Below are 23,456 nucleotides of genomic sequence, written 5' to 3' on the forward strand. Positions count from 1 at the left end.
GACATCGCGGTGGCTCACAACCCCTAACTGCAGATAAACAAGTAATACCCAGATATATAGAACTCATGTTACTTATTAATTAGATAGGATATTAATAAGAGTTAGTTCAAATCAAAATCCCTCCTGAGCTTTCTATTCATCTCATATACTGAACGACTGACGGCCAAAATCTTCTTCCAAATGCATTTCAATGTCATCTACAGCTCCCAAAGCCTCGGAAATGTCTCTATAATACAAATAGCTGTTTCTCGTTCCACCGATAATTTCCCCTGTTTCAGTGCTTATGATACTGTATGTTCCCGCAAAAGATCCGTCTTTCTTTTGATAAATCATTTTGTTGATTCCAGAATCGAATAATCTTTCTCGAACTCTTTTGCTCCTAGCCACTCTGCAAAATAATACATAGATGCCTCTTCCGGAGTAGTTTATTACAATGTCCTTGAGAATCTGTGCTGCTGATGAGTCAAGCTCTGTCATCCCATGCATGTCAAATATCACATATCTTGTCATCGACTGCTTCCGAATCCTGTTTGTTGCCGGATGGATTTTGATTGACCCATACTTCTCCAACCTATTTAACCGAATTTTCAAATCTGACGTGTTAGTGAATGTAAGCGGTTCAGGAATCTTGATAATCAAACAACCCTCAATTTCTTCCAAATTCGATGCAATTTTTCTGTTGCTAGTGATGATAAATTGGAATTCCTCTTTGCTAAGCCCTTCTGGTATTTGCTCGTCTGCATTTGTAAAGTGGTTTGTATTGGGAACTCGCCCCAAGATCTGAATCCGCGATTTCGAAGAGTGCTTCACCACTCTTAAAACAGAGTACCCACAGCCAACAATGATACCACTTTCGACTGAGTAGAATATCGATATGGACAATGTAATGAAAAATGTAAGTAACTCGTTCCAGCCTTTATCTCTCCAGTGGAACACCAAATGGCCTGGTACTTCCATTAGCAAATTGATCCCCACCACCGTTGTTATCACGGACAATATACACATTGGCAAGTAGTGAAAGTACTTTAGCATAAAAAATGTGGTAAGAAGAGTGAAGAAACCCATCACAAACCCTGAGATGGTTGTGCGAGCTCCTGACAATGCATTGATCTTTGATCGACCATACCCTCCGAACGATGCAAGGGCCGAGAAAAACGACCCAGCAATATTCAACATCCCTAATGCAACAAGCTCTCTGTTGGCTGAAATTGGCAAGTTGTAGATCGACCCGAGCGATTGGGATGCAGTGGTGCTTTCCAAAAACCCCAATATCCCAATGGTTAATGATGGAAACAATAGTTCGTCATAGTACCTGAGCTTGTCCCTTGAAAACGGATTCTTCATTACAATGTTGCCCTTGCCTTCCTCATTAGTTACAGCCCCAAGATGTTGTATTTTGTACCTGCCCTTGAAGTCCATCTCATAGGAGAAAATGGTGGTAATAATTACGACCGCTAGTATCTCTGGAAACAACGTCAAGATTTTCTGGAACGTCTGAGAAGAGTTCGTAAACCCACCCTTCTTTTTGAATCGACGAATCACCAACACAACCAGTAAGGACACTCCACTCAACAAAACCGTTGGCCAGTGATAGTTACCAGCTTGCACCTGATGTATAATGAACACAAATTTGTCGTATGGCGAGTCTAATAGAGTCTCTGACTTCAGTGCATCTAGCTTCAACTCTCCGAAGAGGGAATTGATTATCATAATCATTCCTACTGCACAGATAAACCCATTAAGCAAAGATTTGGACAATACGTTCTCAACATAACCGAACCGGAATAGACCAAAAAAAAACAAAAAGAAACCAGCCATCATTGACATGATTACCACAATGTCGATAGGCTGTATTTCCTCGCTGTGATGGAACCGCATGTAGTCAACTGTCTGCCCCACCACCAATGATATAGCTGCCTCTGGTCCCACAATCATCTGGGGAACCGACCCTAGAATTGCATATATGAACGGAGGAATAATCAACCCGTATAACCCACATATCGTTGGGGCATGGGCAATTGTATTAGCATAAGATATAGATATGGGGATCTGGAATGATGCCAACGTCAACCCAGCAATCAAGTCGTGGAAAAACTTATTCATAGAGTAGTCTGGAATCCAAGAGAAACATGGTAAGTAGTACGGTAGTAGCTCTAAAAACGGCAACTTGGTGTTGATGGTGTAGTAATCATTCAACTCGACTTCATTGTCAGCATTAATACTGTATGTCCCATTATGGTTAGCATTGTTATGGCCGTTTCCCAATGACTCAGCGTAGTGCAATAGTAGCGGCTGAGACTCATTCACAAAAGATAATTCCGTCACGGTACCCGCACCGCACGTACATTCAGCACCACATAGACAAGGATGATTAGCATTAATTTTGGAAGTGGATGTGGTGGCAGCATTACCGTTCGCATTTGTAATGAGATTGGTATTAGGAGTGAGATTTAGGTTAGAATTGACATTGAAATTTTGAACTTGACTTTGAGCTTGGCCTTGAGCTGAATTGGTTATCAGAAAGTTGCTGATAGATGCTGCTCCATTGTTGAGTGTGGCAGTTGCTATCACATTAGGCGTGGAGTTGAGAACTGGTGTCTTCATGGAAAGTGATCGTGACATTGAACGAGCCGCAGATATAGGGCGAATGATCTTATCCTTGGGGTCTGATAGCTCTGCAACGTTTTTCAAGATGGGATTGAAGTTGTGGTTAGTGGACGATTTGGGTCTGTGGAAAAGACTGGGACGTCTCTTGTCGTCTGCAGACTCTTGAGCAATATAGTCTTGGTCCCTTCTCGACATGGTAGTAAACACTATGGTATTAAAGTATTATGGAAATAGCGTTTCAGTACCGATTGCAAATATTGTTATAGCTGAATCTCTAGCTCAAGATTGATCAGGGGCTGGAGATTGGCAAGGGGAAGTAGAGTAGCTCACTGAAGGAGTTGGTTCTCTGGCACAAAATCCATTGAACTGCGGTTCTTTCTGTACCTTATATAGCAAAACAAGCCATAGCATTGAAAGCATGGAGCACTGTTGGATAAGCTGATTCAAGTACCGGATTAAGCACCAACCGCAACACGTGTGCTGCGTCTAATCCGCTGCCGGAAAGCAGATCATCATCCTTTTGGCGCTTAGTGCAGTCTCTGCGTTGACATGCTGGAGCTCTGCGGCTTTGGCGAAAGTAGCAGGGATCAAAAACGTGACAGCACCCTTAGCTAAACAAGACTCCTGCTCAAGAAAACATAATTTGCTCCAGTTTTAATGCTTTAGTATTTAAGTTAAGCACCTGACTCTTACGGCATGATACATGTTAAGCTACGTAGTTTTACACAAACCCGCCCGAATGTGCATTTACAGTACGTGAAAGAATTACTAGTCTCAGTTTAATCGGTGGTCTCGTGATAGTATTCCCTGCTAAAACTGACATTGCGCGTGTGTACTTGCCTGATTATGTAACCCTAATCCTACAGATCCATAATCTGATACTGGTAGTGAAATTTCGAAAAACACAATAGGAATGAACAATGATACTTTTGATTGTCCTATCAGTGGTGTATTACTTGATTATTTATTTCTCTTTGTATTTTGTAGCTAATTGTCTTGATTTTACCAATTAGGTCGGCATTCACTTTCTGTCAACTGCAAAACTCTTGAAATATGAATTCTTGCCTGCCAAAATCATCATATCCATACTCTGTGGTTGTTCTAACCAACTTTAGCCTTGTTTTTAGAATCTCATCTTGGTTGAGCAATCCACTTAATGTATTTCTTTCATATTCAAATCCTTCTCTAACTGGATTTTGAATCAACAATCTTGATTTCAATGTGTTGTTGAACTTAAAAAATGTTTTAATCATTTCAATCAATAAAAATGGCATACTGGGTGAGTACAAACAATCTGAAATAATAATTGTTTGATAATAGTTACTTGTTGAATAGTTTTTTATCATCCATTTTTTGAATGAGTCAGGGCTTTCCCAGTTTAATGTCTTGACCATACTAAAGTTTTCGACTTGGTTCAATTTTACATTTTCTTTTAGATTGTCAACAATCTCCTCCAAATCGGTCAACACTAAATCTCCACGATTAACTTTTTTATTCTGCGATTTCATGAGAAAACTCAAAACAATTCCAATCAACCCAGTGCCTGAACCAAGTTCTAATACTGGAAACTCAATTAAATCCTCAAACTCATTGCAAATTCTTCTTGATAAATTTAATGAGGACCCCCAAGTTTTCAACCCAATTTTGTCCTCGGTCAATGAGGGCTCTTGTAATAAGATATTCAAATGTTTTTTTCCCCCATTGTCATACTTAATCTTAATACGACGAATGAAATCAGATTTGGCTAGCCTGCCACAATTCTCAGATATTAGTTTGGATGATAATTGTAAAATCTCTTCTTTCAATGCTAAATTTTCAATCCAGTTCAAATCATTTGCTAGAATACTTGTAATAAAATCGAAAAATTCATGTCTAAATAATTTTGGAATGTCTTTAATACTTAGTAATTTTTCACGATAATTTAATAGTAATAATCCAAATTGACTACCAAAAAGCGTCAAATACTTGTAAAGATCGTGCAACTCTTCTTGACTAACATTATAATTTTCTAAAAACTGGTCTTGAAAATTGTCATTGTTATCCATATCACTATCAACATCACTGTCACTGTTTTCCTCCATATCGCTAAAATTGCAATGATCTGTAGAAAATAATAACTTAAGCACTGTAATTAAAATACATCCTGGAGGTTTCGTAGATAGCGACGGCAAGTCTGAAATTCTGATGATAGCATCTTCTAGTTGATCATGGCATTGAATTTCTACTTGATCTTCAGTTCTGTCATTTTTTCCTCCAAAGATCATCTGTTGTCCATCGATGTTTTCTTGATCTTTTTCATCAGTTATCTTTTCATTTTGTTCAACAAAATTCACTTTATTCTCTACGCCTTCAAAATAAGATAAAGGATCAAAATCATTACTGTTTATTAACTCATTGCCTGTATCATCTCGAAAATCGCTATCAAAGCTCTCAGTGCTTTCTGTATCTTCCTTTTCTATCTCGTTTTCTGCTGAAATGACCTTCATATTAAACAAAACAGCATATCAATTCTACTTTTTCTATCCATCTGCCTTTTCTTTCACGTACAGATCACATCTTAAAATTTTTCACAGTTGTAAAAGTGTTATCTGTATGGCAAACTTTAAATCTTAAACTTTTTTTTGAGTATTTTTCAAATTTTATTCACATATCAGTTTCCAATAGAAAGCAGTTTTCAACTCGCTTTATCATCGTTTTAACAATCTCTTTAAAGTAGATTCACAACAACTTGATTATTTTGGGTGGCAATAATTACTTGATTTAATTTCATTATCAGTTGAGATTGTTAATCGCCACCAACCAGTAATCAACCCTCAATCTACTTACCATGGCCCTTAATAATAATGGCTCATACTTTTATGAGTGTCAGACTTGCTCAAAGCTCTTAAATGATGCTGAAATGTTAAGCCATATTAAAGAAACAAAGCACAAGAATATGGTTTTTCTACCTAATAATGAATTAATTAGATGCCAGAACTGCAATGATTCAAATATTCATATTCTTCAAATATTACGATATGGGGGTACTTCGATGCAATTAATTTGCAATAACTGTTATAAAAAGTCAAGTGACAACAAAAATAATAAAATCGGAAGCTCTTCTTCAAAACCAGTGCAATATTCTATTGAAAATGGAACTATTTTACAAAAATTTCCAAGTTTTTTGGATTTTAGAGACATTAGATGTGATCTATGTGAAATCAATAAAAATTTATATGTTAAAAAATTAAATGATGAAAAAATTAACTTTAAAAAACAACCAATTTATTGTAAAAGTTGTTTAGATAAGGAATCATTAAACATAGAAGATTTTGTAAATAGAAATGATTATTTTTTTCTCCACCACCTATTGGGTATAAAAGAATCAATCTCAAATAAAACTCCCCAAAAAAATCTCAATACCAAAAATAGGTTTGGTAGAGGTGCTAAAAGTCGAAGAGGTGGAAGAGGGTCTTTCAAAGGGGAAAATAAAAAAAAAGAATTTAAAGCCGAAATTTCTTCAAACTCAAGTTCACTTCAAATTGCTTCAACTGAAGGATTAGTCTCTTTCAATCTGGAAAGTGAACAAGGTAATTCTCCTAGCTCTGCTGATATTATTGAATCGGCAAAGGCAAAATTATCATTGAAAGTTTCCTCAAAACAACTAAAATCTCAAAGAGAAAAAGATTTAAGTACTAATGGTAACAAAAGATTGCAAGAAAACTTTGATGGTCGCGCCAATTTCAATAAAGATAAAGAGGTTAACTCAAATGACAAGGAAATAACAAAATTGTTAAGTTTAATTTCAATGAATGGTACAAGCTCTAAAAATGAACAAATTCAAACAGACACATCTCCAGATCATCAAGATTTGACTAAAAAGAAAAATAGAAAGCAAAAGGATCTAAAACAAACTGACTTGAAACAAACTGATTCAATGACAGATATTTATAATGAAGATTTTAAACCAAAAGATTTATATGAAGATTTCACAGAGTATTTTCAAACTATTAGTTATAATTTGTACCGAGAGGAGATATATTCAACACAGCCAATAAGAGACTTTGAAATTTCATGGGAGCCAAAAGATTTAGATAGGGGAAAAAAAAGAAGACCAAAGACTCGAACCAGGTTTTTAAAAGATTTTGATAAAACAGATTTTCAAAGAAACAAATACGGTGATCCTTGTGAACTTTTTTATATTTATTTGGAATCATCGGACGAATTGATATCTAGAATACCTCCAAAATTCAGAAGATTTAATAAAACTCCATTTGTGAGGCATGGAACATTAGCGTTAATAAATTATAACGAAGAAAAAGAAAAAATATGGTATTGTGGTATTCTTGATGTGATTAGTCATAAAAATACCATTGGGCTTTTTGTGAAATCTTTTCCATGGAACACGATGTTATTAGGGCTGTATGTGGTAAGAGTTCCATTTAATTGGAAATTATTGACACTTTCAGTTCCCGAATCTCGAATTTTGTCTTCGATGTCCATAATTAATTATAAAAAGTCATTTCAATCATTGTTATTGGGGAAAGAACGTATTCAAGAAAAGAAGTTTAACAATAAATTAAACTATAGTGACAATAGCAGATTAAATGAATCCCAAAAGAGATCGATTCAATCAGTGCTAAATAATGATATTACCTTTTTGCAAGGTCCACCAGGAACAGGAAAAACGTCTACTATTTATGAAATTATATTGCAATTGATTGATCAATTTCATACGTTTCCGATTTTAGTTGTTGCAGCATCAAATATTGCAATTGATAACATTGCTGAAAAATTGATGAAAACACATCAAGATAAAATAATCAGAGTTGTGTCAGAATCTAAAGAAAAGGATTATCCTCTTAGTCATCCTTTAGGCCCAGTTGTTTTGCATCATAAAATCCAAATGATGCTCAGTGTTGGTGCTAAAGAAGTTACCGGAAAACTCCGAAGTGGAAAAATTGATTTGATTTCAGAAACGCAATACAAAAAGTATAAAATGGAGGTATTTGATGTGGGTACAAGATTAATGAGCCAATACCAGATCATGTTGACCACCACTGTCACGGCCGGAGGGAAATACTTTAAAATGTTAAAGGAAGCACCTGTTATGATAATGGATGAAGCAACTCAATCATCAGAAGCAGCAACGTTAATTCCCTTATCTATGCAAAATTTGAAAAAAGCAGTTTTTGTTGGTGATCAGAAACAGTTAAGCTCATTTTCAAACAATCCACATTTGCAAAAATCGTTGTTTGAAAGGGTGATTATGAGTGGGTTATATGAAAATAGCCATATGTTAAATAGGCAGTATAGAATGCATCCATTTATATCAGAATTTCCAAGAAATCGTTTTTACGATAGAATGCTAGAAGATGGTATTTCAATTGAGGAGAGAAAGCTAGAGAATATCGAAAAGCCATTGGTATTTTGGGATACTGGTATTTCTAGAAAATACTTTGAAAGCAGAAAGAGAAAAGAATCAATTTTTGGCGAAGAGCAAGGATATTCATTTCAAAACACAGGTGAAAGCGAGTTGATTATCAGTGTTTTGATGCATTTGATATTCTCCAAGAATATTGCAAAGGAAAAGATTGGAATTATCACTCCATATAGTGCCCAAAGAGAATTGATCACTGAGATTATCACCAGGAACGAAATTCTTAACCCAGAGGGGGAAGATGTGATAGTGGACATCGACTGCGATGACTTATTTGATGATGCTAGGCCTGCTACAATGAACATAATCTCAGGCATTACAATTGCTTCAGTCGACGCATTTCAGGGCAAAGAAAAGGACTTTATTATTTTCAGCTGTGTGAGAAGCAACAGAGAAGGGATGATTGGTTTTAGCAAAGACGAGCGAAGGTTGAACGTCGCCTTGACCAGAGCCAGATATGGATTGATTCTTGTGGGCAACAGCGAGTGTCTTTCAAGGGGATCCAAGCTATGGAAAAACTACATTACATCGCTCAAAGAACAGGATTTTGTGTTTAAGGTGAAGAGTACCCAGGCGAGCTTCGACTTTTACTGAGTGATCCATGCTCAGCGCTTAATCCATGTATAAATAGATGGCCCATCCTTGCCAGTTCTATTCTGTTTTTTTTTGTTTCGTTTGTTTCTGCTTTGTTTGGAATTTGATTTATAGAGAAATATAGGATATACCAGTAGCAATAGAAATGGATTACCAGTTAATAGGCTGCGATAACGAAGAGTCGTTCAACACCTACAGCATTGATGCAACGAGGGAAGTTGAAGTGGAGCAAATTGGGGTGGATCTCTTCAAACAAAATATCCATCCAATTGATTTTGTTGCTGTGTATTCTGACGTGGAAGTCCCAGGCTCTGATTCTGATCTTGAGAGTGTTTCGCATCACCGAAGTCTCGCTTTAGATAGCTCACTGGATGGTAGTGAGCCTGCTTTCGATTATATCTCTGCCAATTTGTTTCGAATCGACTGCTTCCAGGTAACCATTGATGATACAACAGAAGATAGCATCACAGCAAACCCCTTCTGCTTCTCCCTCATAGTTAAAAGAGCCAGTCTCCAGAAGGCGATTGTGAAGTTGAGGTCAAGTTTCGATGTTCTGTTTATTCTTGATTCAGAGCAGTGCAGTGCCAGCAGCTGTGGAGTCACTGGCGCTTCGGTCTCAGTGCACAGAGTGGGCGATTTCTCCTTTGAGTTTGCTGTTGTCTTTAAATCTCTTCTCCAAAAAACCAGGCTTCAGCAGTTGCTCTCTTGTTTTGCTGAACATAACAGCCAGATATCAATTGTTCTCTCTCACAGTTTCGTTCGTCAGGTCCACTATGAGCAGATCAGTCCCAGTAAGGGAGTTGTTTGCACAATCTCAGATGAGTTACCAGGAGCCACTCCGGGCCCTAGAATGACTTTGCAATGTAATGACCAGAGCTTGTTGGTATCTAGTATTGCAAATATATTTACTTCATCAAATCAATGGTGTTTCATTAGTCAAGAAATGCATGACGTCTCTCCGTTATGTTGGTTGTTTCCACCGCAAAAGTTGCTATCTGAATATCGTCACAACGATCATCACTATGGAAATATCCAAAACAGACCAGACTCTTCATCATCAACCTACTCGTTGCTATTCTCTGATGACAGAGATGATGGTGAGAATCCTGGGATTTTATCTTTTTCAATGATGTCATCCAATATTCTCAACAACCCTAGTAATAATAATAAAAAGATGTATTATAAAATTTTGCAGTTCTCCAAACGAGAGGTAACTTATTTAATTGGCAAAAAAGGCTCCCGAATTGAAAAACTAAGAAATGATTCAAAATGCGAGATCAAAGTCATACCTGTTAATGAAATTGAGAATTTGAATCTAAAATTGACCAGCAGTATTAAGAGTATTCAATATATTCGAGTGGTATCAAATAATTTTTTGAAATTAAAAACATGTCTTCAAATGATTGAAAGGCAAATACTATTATTTCGAGATGGCGGCATTCGTTATTAGTCCCTTTATATGTTTTATAGTTGGAAAACATTTGGGAATAAAAATTGCTCTTGCTCAATTGCCATTGATTTTCTGTAATGCAATAGTTGTGTGGGGTTCTTTATCTTTGGCTCTTTTGAAAAATTACTCATATTTCGCTATTATAATTTTTCTAAACTCTATTTCAATGACTAGCTCTAGACTTTTACTTTTGATTCTCAGCTTTAAAGTTCTACAAGATTCCCAAAAAGGAAATAATAAATTTTATTCCTTAATTTCTACAAATCTATTAGATAAATACTACCAATTAAACAAGATTTAAAAATAATATCTAAAAATAAACTTAGAAATCTGAGTTCAATTTTCAATTTCATTCTTTTATTTTGGATTTTTATCAATTGAAGCAAAACAAAAAAGAACCTATCGCCGAAACAAGAATCGCTTTAATAATGTTCAAACATTTTCGATGATTTTAAAATCACTCTTTCCTCGATAAAAGTTTTAGATCATATTTTGAGAAAATTAAAGTCATGATTTTCTTTTAGCAATCTATCTAATAAATTATTTGGTTTTCAAATTTTTTATTTTCAACTAGCTCTTAACAAAAATTCAATAAAAAGTGGCCTGGTCTTTTTAGTTTATCAATTTTTTAAAAAAATATAATTATCAAAAATTCAATTCAATTTAATTTAATTTAATTTAATTTAATCTAAATAATTCAATTGGCAATTTTTCTCAAGAGACAGCAATATATATCCATGGTTGAAAATGGTTACCAAGTTTAGAACGGAAAATATTTTGCTGAGTGTTCATGAGTATTTAGTTTTCTACTTTATCGTATCATTTGTTAAACAGATTTGATATGTTAAATTTACATAATTAACCTAATAAAATTTTTAATAAGAACCAAGTTCAACAAAATGCATTCTTTTATTAAAAATTTTTTTACCAAATCCACCCATAAAAGGGAATTAGAAACTATAAAACATAAGATATAGAATCCCTATTTTTGATATGAACTTGTTACTAATTTCCTTGCAAAGTTTGATCAATACAATATCAAAAGATATATTTAATTAATTATTTTTGTTGATGATGTCTTTTGAAGATTTATCTGATTATTTTAATGATTTATTTATCGGTGATAAGTTTTTAGATGAACAACATAATCGTAAAGGCACTTTGAGTGATTGTGAGAGCAAAAACGAAGAAAAATATAAACTCAAAGATATTTATAAAAGTTTTCAAGAGCACCGTAATATAATGTGCTACAATTTTTATAAAGAGGAATTGTTCTCAAAAAAGATGATTGATATTTAGGAAATTACTGATGAACCAATTTATCATTCTAGATTCAGTTCAAGAAGGATTTTAAAGTCAAATAATAAGTATTTTTCGATGTATATTAGAAATAAAGATTTGAATTTTATAAGAAACAAAAAATGTAAGTTTTTATCCCCAATGCAAAAAGGATTTTCAATTATTTTAAATAAAAAAGATACTTTTTGTTATGGCGTTGTTTCAGATACTGGTTTTATTTCAAACAATCGGTTTATGATACTTGAGGATCTATATCAAATTGGGATTGAAATTTTTTCCTGGAGCACTTGTGATGAAGATGAATTGTACTTTGACTCATCAGATAGTTATTTTTGGGGTGATACTACCAAATGGAGGGCTTTGGTTTGCTCAATTCCAAGTTGTCGAATAATGATTGCCATGGATAAATTGTTTCATACTGGTGCTTTTACGTCATTAATTTTAACGAAAAATTTGAAGATAGATATACACAGCTCGAATTGTTATAGTGAAAACATTGAATTAAATAAGTTGATGAACGATTCTTAAAGGTTGGCAATTGAATCTGTTTTAAAAACCGATATAACATTTTTGCAAGGGCCACCCGGAACAGGAAAGACATCTGCAATTTATGAAATGATTCTTCAATTGTTGAAACTAGTTACAGTTAAAGAATCTTAAATTTATCACATTATAGGGGTTTCAGAACAAACAATTTCCTATCTGTTTGTGTTTTTGCAGCATTAAATACTGCAGTTGATAATATTGCTAGAAAATTAGTTGAAACCCATCCTGAATATACTTTGAGAATTGTGGCCCAATCAAAAGAAAAAGACTATCCAGGAGGTCATGTTTTAAGTCCAATTTTGTTGCATCATAACATTGTTAGTCGTTTGGGAGTTAAAGCATTGAACGTTTATGAAAAAATCAACGATAAACTTTTCAATGAAATTACTAAAGAAGATTTGATACACTATAACAAAGATGTTTATCAAATCAAAAATTTGATAGTGAGTAATGCCAAAATAATCTTGGCAACAACTGTGACAGCAGGTGGAAATTTCTTTAATTATATTGATGGTGTTTCAACGATGATCATGAATGAATCAACACAAACCAACGAGGTATCTACATTAATTCCATTGGCACTACCAAATTTGAAGAAATTGGTATTTGCTGGTGACCAAAAACAGTTGAGTTCATTCACCAACAATGAAGCATTGCAAGAATCGTTGTTTGAGAAAATAGTCAATAAGTGTGAGAATGGAAAAGTACTTATGTTGGACAAACAGTATAGAATGCATCCACATATAACTAAATTTCCCAGAACCAAGTTTTATGGAGAATTGTTGAAAGATGGTGTATCTGTTGAAGAACGAGGGTTGGATAATATCAAAAAGCCATTTGTATTTTGGGATACAAAGGGGTTGGATAACTATGAAGAAAAAATGGCAAACTTCAATGTTTATAAAAACAAAAAGCAACATTACTCATCTGAAAATGAAGGCGAGGGCAAACTTATTATTAAAATATTGTATGAGTTGATATTCAACAAGAACATATCAAAAGACAGAATAGGTGTGATATCACCATATAGTGGTCAGAGGCAGTTGCTTACAGACAAAATATTCAAAGATAAGCTTATCAATCCAAATGGTGAGCAAGTTGTTATTAACAAAGATTCAGATGAAATGTATGAAGATCAACAAGCATCGACATTGAATATTATATGTGAGATATCAATTGCGACATCTGACGCTTTTCAAGGCAAAGAGAAGGACTTCGTGTTATTCAGTTGTGTGAGAAATAATCCTAAAGGAAAGAATGGCTTCACCCAGGACGAACGAAGAATAAACGTCGCCTTGACATGAGTAGGATATGGGTTGTTTCTTGTTGGCAACAGCGAATGTCTCATTAAACATAGCGTGCTTTGGAAAGACTACATTACTGGGTTATAAGAGCTTGAATCTGTTATTGGCGTTGAAGAAACAGGGGAGTGCTGTTTTATTTAACTGATATTCTAAAATATAGTAAAAGTACATTCCGATACCGGGAGTCGAACCCGGGTCTGCACGGTGAAAGCATGCCATGATAGCCGTTGCACTGTATCGGAAAAACCTGCGTGCACGGAACTATTTTTGAGTACACCAGCTGGATGCTTTGTAAAGAAGTGCTACCTTTGCTGCTTCTGCTGCTTCTGCTGTCAACAGGGCAAGCAAAACTCCAGGATTCGAGCCTTTTCTTGGCCAGAAAGCCGCAGCAAGGAGAGGCAAAAAGGTTGTGTTGGTCTGAGATCAGCGCAGACTGGCGAGTTTTGCAACCTTAAAGACAATTGATTGATGGTTAAACTCAGCTTTGATCAGTACGTAACAAATAGCAGAGGAGTCTGTGCTGACAAATCGCTCTCTGATTGGCTGCTCACAAAGAAAGAAGGAGCCAAAATCAACAGACCCAAAGCAACTCGAGTATAAAGAGCGAGCCTGTTCCCATTTCTTCTTTCCAGCTCCTTCCCAGTCTACCTCAGATCTGTCCTTATCTTCACTAACCTCAATTGCCTCTGCATTTTATTCACGATGTCTACCTTCTACGATTTATCTCCTCTTGACAAGGCTGGCAACCCTTATCCTTTCTCAGAATTGAAGGGAAAGGTTGTCTTGATTGTCAATGTTGCCTCCAAATGTGGTTTCACTCCTCAATATAAGGGATTGCAGGAATTGTATCAAAAATATAATGAAAAGGGTTTGGAGATCATTGGTTTCCCATGCAATCAATTTGGTCATCAAGAGCCTGGTACCCAAGAAGAAATTGCTTCTTTTTGCTCCACGACCTATGGTGTTACTTTTCCCATTATGAAAAAAGTCGATGTCAATGGTGCGAATGCTGATCCTGTTTATGAATATCTTAAATCAAAGAAAAGTGGTTTATTGGGTTTTAAAGGTATTAAATGGAATTTTGAAAAGTTTTTAGTCAATCAAAATGGCGAAGTTGTTGAAAGATATGGTTCAATTACAAAACCTGAGTCTATTTCTCAAAAGATTGAAAAGTTATTGTAGCAATTTAAGTTATAGTAATTTTTTTATAATTATAAATACAGTCATTTTGTATTTGTATTTGTAATTGGTAGTGACTTATAATATTACTTTATGATATTAAAACAATATATATGGCTTTTTATTCTTCTCATTCATGTTCTTCCTTGGTTTTTTTCTTGTTTTTTTACAAACGTTTTTATTTACATATCTATATATTTATCAATTCTTAATATAATACTTAATTTTAATCAATCGCAACACTTTCAACCCATTTTCGCAACTCGTTCCAATCTATTTCCTTGATTTCGTTCAAATTCTTAACAATATATTCATCCATTTTGATGCTCTTGTTAACTGCAATTATGCTGGGGATTCTATTGACGTTATAATCCAACATTATTTCCTTGATTCCTTGTTCCATTGTATCACACTCAATATCAACCAAGTTCAATTTTTTCTTATCATCTTCCAAATCATTGATGATAATCTTGTACAATGGCCCAGTCAATTTATTGCAATTCCTATCTCCTCTATTTGTGAAATGCAACAAAAGTGGTCGATCATGAATGGCCAATATGGGATACAACTCTTCTTTATATCGAACTGGCAAAAAAATCTGGTTCTTTGTTACTTCTGATTGGGTCTTCTTGGGATATATAATTGAATTGTTCTTGTAATACTCTTTGATCGAGGTGAATAGACTAAATATCTCTCGTCTCTGGCTATATATCAAACATGACCCAGTCAACACCAACGCAGAGTACCTAATAAGCTGCTTGTTTATCACCAATGGGCTAATCATTCCTTGTTAACTGCCTCTCTTTTTGCTTCATCTTCTCTTCATACAACCTTCACATCACCTCTTATGCCTCTTCATGTTACCCGAAGTTTTCCATTTGAGTATTTTCACTCCACTAATCTCTTCTCCAAATCACAAACAATGTAATTCAAAATGGACCAACCCAGCTCTGGATATCTTTCTGATTCGCTTGAAATTGACGCCTCCACTGACAAAGGAGCCTTGAAGAAGGAGTTTGAAACCCACAAAGACAAGTTTTTGGCATCAAATAGAGATGAAAGATTTAATCTGCCTCCCTATGTTCGACTACCAATCATCTCCATGGGCACCAGTTTATTCGGTTTCATTTCTGGCTGTTATGAGGGTTATTCCAAGGCAAGTTTGAGGTATTTGGCTGAAAATTCTCATCGGTTACCAAGAAATGTTAAAGGTTGGTACTTTTATCACAAGAGAAAAAACTATTACTGCTTGAAAGAGGGAATGGTCGAAGGCTTTAAGTATTCTCCAAAGATATCCTTTATAATAACCAGTTATTTCTCATTTGAAGCTCTACTAGACACCATCAGACAAAAGAAGGATTTTTTGAATTCTGTCATCTCCACTACAACTTTCTGCTACGCTTATGCTCATTATGTTAAATTGAGCAAATATCAAAAGATTAACATGGTTAAAAAGGGTCTGAAATTTGGGTTGGCCTTTGGTTTAATACAAGATTTCTTCATCTACAGAAGAAATGGTAACCTCTGGTATTTAAATGCAATCGGGATAAAGCCTTTAAATTATTATTTTCCATCTATTGATAGTGATAATGATAATGGTAATGATAATGATAGCATTAATGATAATGATCAACCGTTGGGCGCTTAAGGATATACCAATATTCAATTAAATGTATGATTCAATTTGTTTGTAAATATTAAATATCGATTTTTTATTAAGAGATTTCATTCATTTTAATTTTCATTTAGATTTTTATTTAAATTTTCATTTTTATTTAAATTTTTATTATGAATATTTTCAATTAATATGAAAGCATTATACCAAATAGTGATCATAATTAAACATAAATTATTAAAAAATGATTAATGAAAATTATATAAGTTAAAAAAAATATTCATGAATATTTTAAAAATACAAGTTATTATAAAAAAACCGAAAAAAACAAAAAACATCATGACAATAATAATGGTAATAGTAATGGTAATAGTAATAATAAAGAAATAGTATTCTTTTTAATATTGCAAAATCATTAAAAAGACAAAGAGAAGAGAAGAGAAGAGAAACGTATAGTTGATGTCAACAGAGAAAAACAAAAACGATCAAAAAAAAATGAGATGTAATATAACGTAACTAGCAAAATGAGGATAGGTTTATAAATTTAAGTGTTATGTTAAAATTGGTAGAAAGTTGCCAACAATCATCATTGGAATACCAAAAACGTCTCTTTTTAAAGTCCAAATACAAGTAGTATTTATTTTTTTGCCATTGCAAGTAAGTAAAGTGCAGCTAGTCATTGTTGCACCTCTGAAATCACCATAAGCAATTTTAGAGAATAAATCAAAATATTCTATAACGCTATTATCATCCATTAGCTCCACTATAAAAGTTCCCTTTTTCAACAAACGATCTCTTGTCCAGCCTGTTAAGATGACGAATTCTTGACTTACATAGCAAATTTGGCCAGTTCTCCTCCAGACTATGGTTGGAGTGCCGCTAATTGATATGTATTTATCATATTCTAAGAGCGTTCTTTGAAAGCATTGTTCCATGAATATCAAGTCGTCTTCTTTGAGAGTTATTGTGCAGGCTATAAAAGAGGGTCTATATTCAGTCATTGATTTTGCCATTTTAACTAGTTGATCTTTGTTAAATCTTTTTCTTAGATAAGTGATTAGTAGATGGTAGCCTAATTTATAACCAAAGGGGACTTTGACTTTTGCGTAAATTTCTTCTGGTTCTTTGAATCTTAGGCCCCAATCGCCAGTTGAGCTGTGGTTGTTGTTTGAGGAAGCACTTGCAAACGAGGAATCATTTGTTGAGCAGTTATTTATATCTGATTGAACGCCGATTGAAAAGGAAATTTGTGATTTCAAACCTGCATCGTTGGTGTGTAGAATTGCCGGATTTAGTTTTTTTTTCTTTTCGATAACGTCGATAACATCGGGATAGGTCATGATATTCTTGCCATCAGGTAAGCCAGGTAGAGGGCCTAGAAAGTATTGGTTGATTGAGGTGTCGCAGTTAGGGTACATGTTGTATAGGTCATTTCTATTGTTGTTGATGTTGCTTTTGTTATTGTAGTGATTGTTGTGAAAGTTATTGTTGTAATTGTTGCTGTTATTATTGTTGTTGTTGCTGTTATTATTATTATTATTATTATTATTATTATTATTATTATTATTATTATTATTATTATTATTATTATTATTATTATTATTATTATTATTATTATTTAGAATGTTGTTATTGGGATAATTTGAATTGTGGTAGAAATTGTTGTATATGTTTTGGTTAGTGGAATGGTTCTCTAGGGGGGTGTTGTTGTTTGAACTTTGAGGAAACATGTAGCTTTCCGATTCAGACATTGATACTGAAGGACTTAGTATGGACTGGTTGTCTGGATTGTAGTTAATGTTTGGGTTTTGGTGGATGATTTGAGAGAGAATTGAGTATTCCAAGTTGGCAGCGTTTGAGAGGAACTTTTGTTTATTTTTTTTGTGGTGGTGGTGGTGGTTACTATTATTTTTGTTTTGGTTATTTAAAGGGGATAGGTTTTCTATTATGTCGTTGTTGTTGATGTTGGATAGAGAGCTGTTTGTGATGTTCATGGCAAGACTTGAGGAAGAGTTTAGAGGAACTAATTGGGGGGAGTTGTTTGGTGGAATTGGGTTTGGGATATTTGATATGTTTTGGATATTTGATAGGTTGTGGACATTCATATTGGGGATATTCATATTGGGAATGTTTTGGATATTGGGATGATTGGGATGATTGTGAATATTATGGATATTAGGAATATTTTGAATGTTTGGGATATTTTGGATATTTGATAATAGAGAAGGAGAGTTGTTGTCAGACAAGGGGCTATTTGAGGAGATATTCTGTTGGTTGAAGTGTTGTTGATTTGAGAGATGGGAGTGATATTGGACAGAAGAATTTGAGGTTGACATTAGTTGTGGGGGAGAGGAAGTAGGAGTTAGGTTGTTATTTAAAGTATTGTATTGGTTGTTGTTGGGGGTATTGGAGATATTTGATATGTTGGAAGGGTTTGGGTTATGTATTGTGAATTGGTTATTTAACGGCAGGTTTTTCTGTTGATTTTGATGATTTTGATGATTTTGGTTTTGTAGAAGAGCGTTATTGAGAATTAGAGGGGGTCGGTGTAGTATTAAATTTGGATTTGAATTAATTTGCTGGAATTGAATTTGGTTATTGTTGTTATTCATATTGCTATTAATGTTGTTGCTATTGTTATTAGTATTGTTGTTATTGTTATTGTTGTTGTTGTTGTTGTTACTATTATTAATGTTAATGTTATTGTTATTGACGATATTATTTGATAGAGGATAATTCTTTGGAGGTTCAGTTAGCTCATCAGGAACATCAATTAAATATTTTTTTTTCTTTCTCGGCGCATCTTTGCACGTATCAAACAAGCCCTTTAAAACACATCGTTTACAAGGTCTCTGATTATCGCAAGTCATATGTGATTTGTGGCAATGATTGCAAGCTCTAGCAGTTTTCTTTCGAGGACGTTTTTGTTTTATCGGTTTATCATTTTTTGTATTCTGGGGATTGCTGTGAGGATGAATATGGAGATTCGGATGAGAAACAGTATGTGGATTATTAGGGGTATTGGTATTTTCAGTATGGCTGTTGTGAGTAGTGTGCTCAGGGTGTGGTTGGATATGAGTGTTTGGGGTATGAAGAGTTTGAGGATCCTGGGGGTTGTGGGGAATCTGGGGATTTTGGTTCTGGTTCAGGCTTTGATTCTGGTTTTGGTTTTGATTTTGGTTTTGATTTTGATTTTGATTTTGATTCTGGCTCTGGCTCTGACTTAGCCCTTGGCTTTGAGCAAGGTCCTGGGAAGGATGGTTTAAGATGTTCAAGCTGCGTATGCTGTTCAAGCTGGTGATGTTGGCAACTTTGGGCAGGTCAGACATAGCACTTGGGTCCTCACTGGTGGTGGCTCTGCTGGCGCTGGGGTTGAGAGGGAGGAAGAAGCTCTGTTGGTTGTTGCGTTCGCTGGCGGCACGGCCCGGGGCGCTGCTGTGGCGCAGGCCCGGCTGCTGCATGTGCTGCGTGTGGGGCTGGGGCGGGCGGTTGATCGTGTTCATGCTGCGGCAAATGTCCCTGGGGCTGCTGCGTCTGCTTCCTGCTCTGGCGCCTGTGCTGCCTATATCCTCCGCTCGGTCGTCCGCGCTGCTTCTTCCGCCCAGCGCTCTGCTTCCCTGTGATTGGCTGGCCCCGCGTCTGTCTCTCCCAACATGGCAGCCTGGCACGCGACAGCTCCAGTCTGGCTTCCGTCATGGTGGTCTCGTGCTAACAGGCAACAGGATGGGAAAGCGCACCTCCACCATTGCGCGATCTCTGGTACTGATATCGTGTTTGTGCTACTTGCAATGTCAATTATCTGCTGCGGTCTGCTGCGGTCTGGTCTAGCGAACAAGAGCGTTTGTGACGGTGCTAACAGCACACGCACTGCCGGCGCTGTTCACGAGACGTGCGTCGGGCTTTCCGTCTTGCTTGTACACCACCACCAACAGATCGGTGGTTGAGAAGGAGGGTTGGCAGGTTTCCCAGATCTTCTTCTTGGGATTCAATACCTTCTCAGGCACGCCGTCGAAACCCTCGAAGAAGAGCTTGTCACCCACTGCACTGTTCTCGGGAGGAATCACAAACTCAACCAACCCGTCTGCCGCATCCGACCCACACAAAACCATCGCCATGCTCTTCACTCCTCTCATGTTCACTGGCTTCAAGTTGCACACAACAACCACCCTTCTTTGCTGCATCTCCTCCAAAGAAAAGTGCTTCACCAACCCGGAGCACACCTTTCGGGGCTCGCCGCTCTCATCTCCCATTTGGATGGTCGACACATACAACGAGTCCGCATTGGGGTGCTTTTCGCACTTTTCAATAAATCCCACTCTGAAATCAATCAACGAGGGATCAATCACAACAGTTTTCTTCTCATTTCCACCACCACTGCTCTTTTTGGCAGCCTTTTTGGCAGCCTTTTTGGCCTTTTGTGCTTCAACTTTCTTTTTTTTATCTTCTTCACTCAATTCTTTCTTACCGCCCTTGGTTTCGGCAACTTCTCCAGCTTTGGCAGCTTCACCAATTTCTTTAGTCTTAACCTCTTTAACAGCCTCAGCTTCTTCACTTTCTTTATCTGTTTTACCTGTTTTACCTGTTTTACCATCTTTACCTTCTTTAGATGCGTCACTCTTTTTCTCTTTGACTTTAATCTCTTGTGGCAACTCAATTGAATAATCAATCTTGATCTTCTCATCCTCTTTCTTAATAACTAGAGTGTTTTGAATCAAATCAATCCATCTTAAAACATGACGAATCTTGACAGCCTCTTCACTTTTACCTTGATATTTCTTCGTAACAATATCAAATAGCTTGTTGAATACTACTTCATCAATCTTATTGTTGGCATTTCCCAATAAATAACTTTTTTCTTTCAATAACTCATTGATCTTGACTAAAATCTCATTTTCTTCCGTGCTTTGACCTTTAACGCCATCCAAATTATTAATCAAGCTTAAATATTGACTCTCAATAGCCTGTTCTTCAATACTTAATTCCTTCTCTTGAGAAAGACTCAATTTCGAAAAATCTTCATTCAATTTACTAGCCATCTTTATCTCAATTATATCTAATTGTAACCTTATATTCTTGTAATCTAATTAGTTATAATATGCCTAATATATTATCAATATCAATATCAATATATTTGTATACTTACATAGATACTTCACTAGAAAAGAAAATTTTCAAAGATGAATCATTTGGAACTTCTGAGAATTATCTTCCATCTCCCATGACAATCAGGTGTTTTACACTACCTCCCGCAATACTCAACCTGTCTTTTTCTCTTTATCTTGCATTCCACTTCCCAGTTTTAACAGGTATCTTTTATGTATTCAATCTCAGTAAAAACAACAATCACAACAAAAAGTTAAAAAAAAATTAATATAGATATAATTATAGATATATATTTACGCATATTTATCTCTTTGGCTAATCTTGTTCATTGAGATAAAATGCTCTTGACAAACTCAACATAATTAACATTCCCATCTTGCGTAACATTAACTCCCTTCAACAACTCATCCACCTCTGCGTCAGACAACTTCTCGCCAATCGACGTTAATATATATCTTAATTCCCCAACTCCAATAAATCCAGACATGTTCTTGTCAAACACTTGAAACCCTCTGACATAATCTTCAGCGTCTCCCAAGGGTTTGAATCCATCTGGTCGATTTATAATCTTAACATATGTATCGAAATCTAATTCCCCTGGCAATTGTCTCTCCAAATCAGCAATCTCTGCTAATGTAGGATTTTGTCCAACCGCTCTTAATAAGTCTCCAAGGGCCTCTGGTGGAACCTTTCCTGTTCCCTTTTTATCAAACAATGAAAAGGCATCCTTATATGTTTTGGTATTAGCTGACTAATAACATAAATCAAATCAAATTAAATTAAATTAAAACGTAAGTATTTATACCATATAATAATATTATTATGATTATTCTTCTTCTTCAATCTCATAATATTCATACCATTTTGTTATTTTATTCTTCAATTATTTGATTTTCTATCTCAATGTTTATATACAACTCTCTGATGTGGTGTAAAGTCTGCAATCGATTAAACAAAACACTTACAATTGAAATATTTATATTCAATGAAGTGTTTATTTCTCTATGTTTTCTTTTGTCCCAATAAGGAAAGACCGGGCAACTCCCACACATCTCACCTATCCACCTGCCTGTTATCAGAAATAATTTTATAAAATTAAATTGTCTATAGAACTTGTATAACTAAAATGAAAAGTTAACTGAAAATTAAAATAAAAAGTATACATGTATAAAGAGATAAACTTCTGGCTATTTATGTCACTAAATTCGAATGGGTTCTTGTAATAAATGCCCCATTCTTTCTATTTTAGTTCTCAAATACCCATTTATCTCTTTAGATTGGATTCCTCTATTACTCTCAATTTCATGATTATTCTTATGACTATGCTCATAAATATGCTCACGCTCATCACCTTCTTTTAAATTTTCCCTCCAGGCTATTGGAATCATAGGAATTCTTTCAACAACTCTAATCAGTCGGTTTTTACCTTCAACAGCCAATATCTTATCCGGATTGTTGGTCAATAATTTAATATTGGGTAGATTCAAATCTAACAATATGCTAGTAGCCAACGAAAAACTTCTCGCATCTGCTGGATGTCTTAACATCAAATTAGCTTGCACTGTATCGGCTCCTAAATCTTGCAAGTTATACGCCTTTAATTTTTCTCCCAATCCAATTCCTCTACCTTCTTGTCTCAAATAAATTATAACTCCACGTCCATATTCTCCCATCAATCGGCCTGCTTCGTCAAATTGTTCGCCACAATCACATCTAGCTGACCATGTTGTTTCTCCTGTATAGCACTCGGAGTGAATTCGCACTAAAATAGGGTTTTCAGGATTATATGATGTTCTATTATCATATATTAATTCATCCTTTTCATTGAACTTTAATCCGATTTTTTTCAACTCATCAAAATCCGCTATTTTTCTATTGGGTTGTAGTTTTCCAATATATGCACCTCGAATCATTCGGTCTGATTGTGTTTCATTTTTTTGTCTCAAATATAACGATTTGCTTCGAATATTTTCCCCAAAAACAATAGCCAAATGCTCCTTTTTATCGATATTATTGGAATACAAGTGCAAAAAAATCTCAGTGTTATTAGTTGTAGGAATTCTGGCCCTTGCAACACATTTAACAACAGGTAGCTCCTCAGGCAATAAGTCTCTATCCAAATTAAATTCCTTTTCAAATAAATTAGTATTAATATCATGTTCATGATCGTTATTTAAATCGACCGAAGAACTCGAAAATTGTGATGAAGTTGGAGAAAGAAGGGATAAGTCATCACTTAAATTAGATGAAAGACTTAGAGTAGAATCAGCCATTTGCATTATTTGATTTATTTTAATTAAAATGATATCCAAAAAATATAATAAATGTTAAATAATAGAT

At 35.2% G+C, this 23,456-nt stretch overlaps 12 protein-coding genes and 1 non-coding gene across 13 annotated transcripts; 5 read left to right on the plus strand and 8 right to left on the minus strand.

Annotated features, from left to right (window-relative positions):
- Positions 1-339: 339 nt before the first annotated feature.
- ASCRUDRAFT_22612 (uncharacterized protein) lies at positions 340-2,259 on the minus strand (the record flags this gene model as incomplete). Its single annotated transcript, XM_020189750.1, has 1 exon — positions 340-2,259. A coding segment is annotated over one exon (1,920 nt), but the record flags the coding sequence as incomplete, so codon positions are not given.
- A 1,379-nt stretch (positions 2,260-3,638) lies between these two features.
- ASCRUDRAFT_31749 (uncharacterized protein) lies at positions 3,639-4,871 on the minus strand (the record flags this gene model as incomplete). The annotated part of the gene is made up of 1 exon (XM_020190300.1): positions 3,639-4,871. The coding sequence occupies one exon, from the start codon at positions 4,869-4,871 to the stop codon at positions 3,639-3,641; it is 1,233 nt and encodes a 410-aa protein (XP_020049137.1).
- Positions 4,872-6,994: 2,123 nt separating this feature from the next.
- Positions 6,995-8,620, plus strand: ASCRUDRAFT_31689 (DEAD/DEAH box helicase family protein; the record flags this gene model as incomplete). The annotated part of the gene is made up of 1 exon (XM_020190292.1): positions 6,995-8,620. The coding sequence occupies one exon, from the start codon at positions 6,995-6,997 to the stop codon at positions 8,618-8,620; it is 1,626 nt and encodes a 541-aa protein (XP_020049138.1).
- A 145-nt stretch (positions 8,621-8,765) lies between these two features.
- MER1 (Mer1p) lies at positions 8,766-10,070 on the plus strand (the record flags this gene model as incomplete). The annotated part of the gene is made up of 1 exon (XM_020191554.1): positions 8,766-10,070. One exon carries the CDS (start codon positions 8,766-8,768, stop codon positions 10,068-10,070), a length of 1,305 nt encoding a protein of 434 aa, XP_020049139.1.
- Positions 10,071-12,439: 2,369 nt separating this feature from the next.
- On the plus strand, positions 12,440-13,219 carry ASCRUDRAFT_79471 (DEAD/DEAH box helicase family protein; the record flags this gene model as incomplete). Its single annotated transcript, XM_020194381.1, has 1 exon — positions 12,440-13,219. The coding sequence occupies one exon, from the start codon at positions 12,440-12,442 to the stop codon at positions 13,217-13,219; it is 780 nt and encodes a 259-aa protein (XP_020049140.1).
- Positions 13,220-13,389: 170 nt separating this feature from the next.
- ASCRUDRAFT_t26 lies at positions 13,390-13,461 on the minus strand. Its single transcript has one exon. It is a non-coding gene; the product is annotated as a tRNA-Glu (tRNA).
- Positions 13,462-13,921: 460 nt separating this feature from the next.
- Positions 13,922-14,401, plus strand: HYR1 (peroxiredoxin HYR1; the record flags this gene model as incomplete). Its single annotated transcript, XM_020190274.1, has 1 exon — positions 13,922-14,401. The coding sequence occupies one exon, from the start codon at positions 13,922-13,924 to the stop codon at positions 14,399-14,401; it is 480 nt and encodes a 159-aa protein (XP_020049141.1).
- Positions 14,402-14,633: 232 nt separating this feature from the next.
- ASCRUDRAFT_27827 (uncharacterized protein) lies at positions 14,634-15,047 on the minus strand (the record flags this gene model as incomplete). Its single annotated transcript, XM_020190020.1, has 1 exon — positions 14,634-15,047. A coding segment is annotated over one exon (414 nt), but the record flags the coding sequence as incomplete, so codon positions are not given.
- A 402-nt stretch (positions 15,048-15,449) lies between these two features.
- ASCRUDRAFT_23932 (uncharacterized protein) lies at positions 15,450-15,932 on the plus strand (the record flags this gene model as incomplete). Its single annotated transcript, XM_020189814.1, has 1 exon — positions 15,450-15,932. A coding segment is annotated over one exon (483 nt), but the record flags the coding sequence as incomplete, so codon positions are not given.
- Positions 15,933-16,385: 453 nt separating this feature from the next.
- Positions 16,386-17,684, minus strand: ASCRUDRAFT_74296 (uncharacterized protein). The gene is made up of 2 exons (XM_020192630.1): positions 17,630-17,684; positions 16,386-17,596 (listed from the first exon to the last, which is right to left on the minus strand). Exon 2 carries the CDS (start codon positions 17,351-17,353, stop codon positions 16,565-16,567), a length of 789 nt encoding a protein of 262 aa, XP_020049144.1. The 5' UTR covers positions 17,354-17,596; positions 17,630-17,684; the 3' UTR covers positions 16,386-16,564.
- Positions 17,685-19,837: 2,153 nt separating this feature from the next.
- On the minus strand, positions 19,838-21,031 carry ASCRUDRAFT_28647 (nucleic acid-binding protein; the record flags this gene model as incomplete). The annotated part of the gene is made up of 2 exons (XM_020190062.2): positions 19,838-20,496; positions 20,566-21,031. Coding segments are annotated over 2 exons (1,125 nt in total), but the record flags the coding sequence as incomplete, so codon positions are not given.
- Positions 21,032-21,151: 120 nt separating this feature from the next.
- Positions 21,152-22,082, minus strand: MLC1 (Mlc1p). The gene is made up of 2 exons (XM_020188930.1): positions 21,977-22,082; positions 21,152-21,867 (listed from the first exon to the last, which is right to left on the minus strand). Exons 1-2 carry the CDS (start codon positions 21,977-21,979, stop codon positions 21,442-21,444), a joined length of 429 nt encoding a protein of 142 aa, XP_020049146.1. The 5' UTR covers positions 21,980-22,082; the 3' UTR covers positions 21,152-21,441.
- A 233-nt stretch (positions 22,083-22,315) lies between these two features.
- Positions 22,316-23,395, minus strand: RIB1 (GTP cyclohydrolase II; the record flags this gene model as incomplete). The annotated part of the gene is made up of 3 exons (XM_020194382.1): positions 22,316-22,401; positions 22,468-23,245; positions 23,300-23,395. 3 exons carry the CDS (start codon positions 23,393-23,395, stop codon positions 22,316-22,318), a joined length of 960 nt encoding a protein of 319 aa, XP_020049147.1.
- Between the last annotated feature and the right edge of the window lie 61 nt (positions 23,396-23,456).

This window comes from Ascoidea rubescens, assembly GCF_001661345.1.
Source record: "Ascoidea rubescens DSM 1968 unplaced genomic scaffold ASCRUscaffold_2, whole genome shotgun sequence".
NCBI classification, from domain to species: Eukaryota; Fungi; Ascomycota; class Saccharomycetes; order Ascoideales; family Ascoideaceae; genus Ascoidea; species Ascoidea rubescens.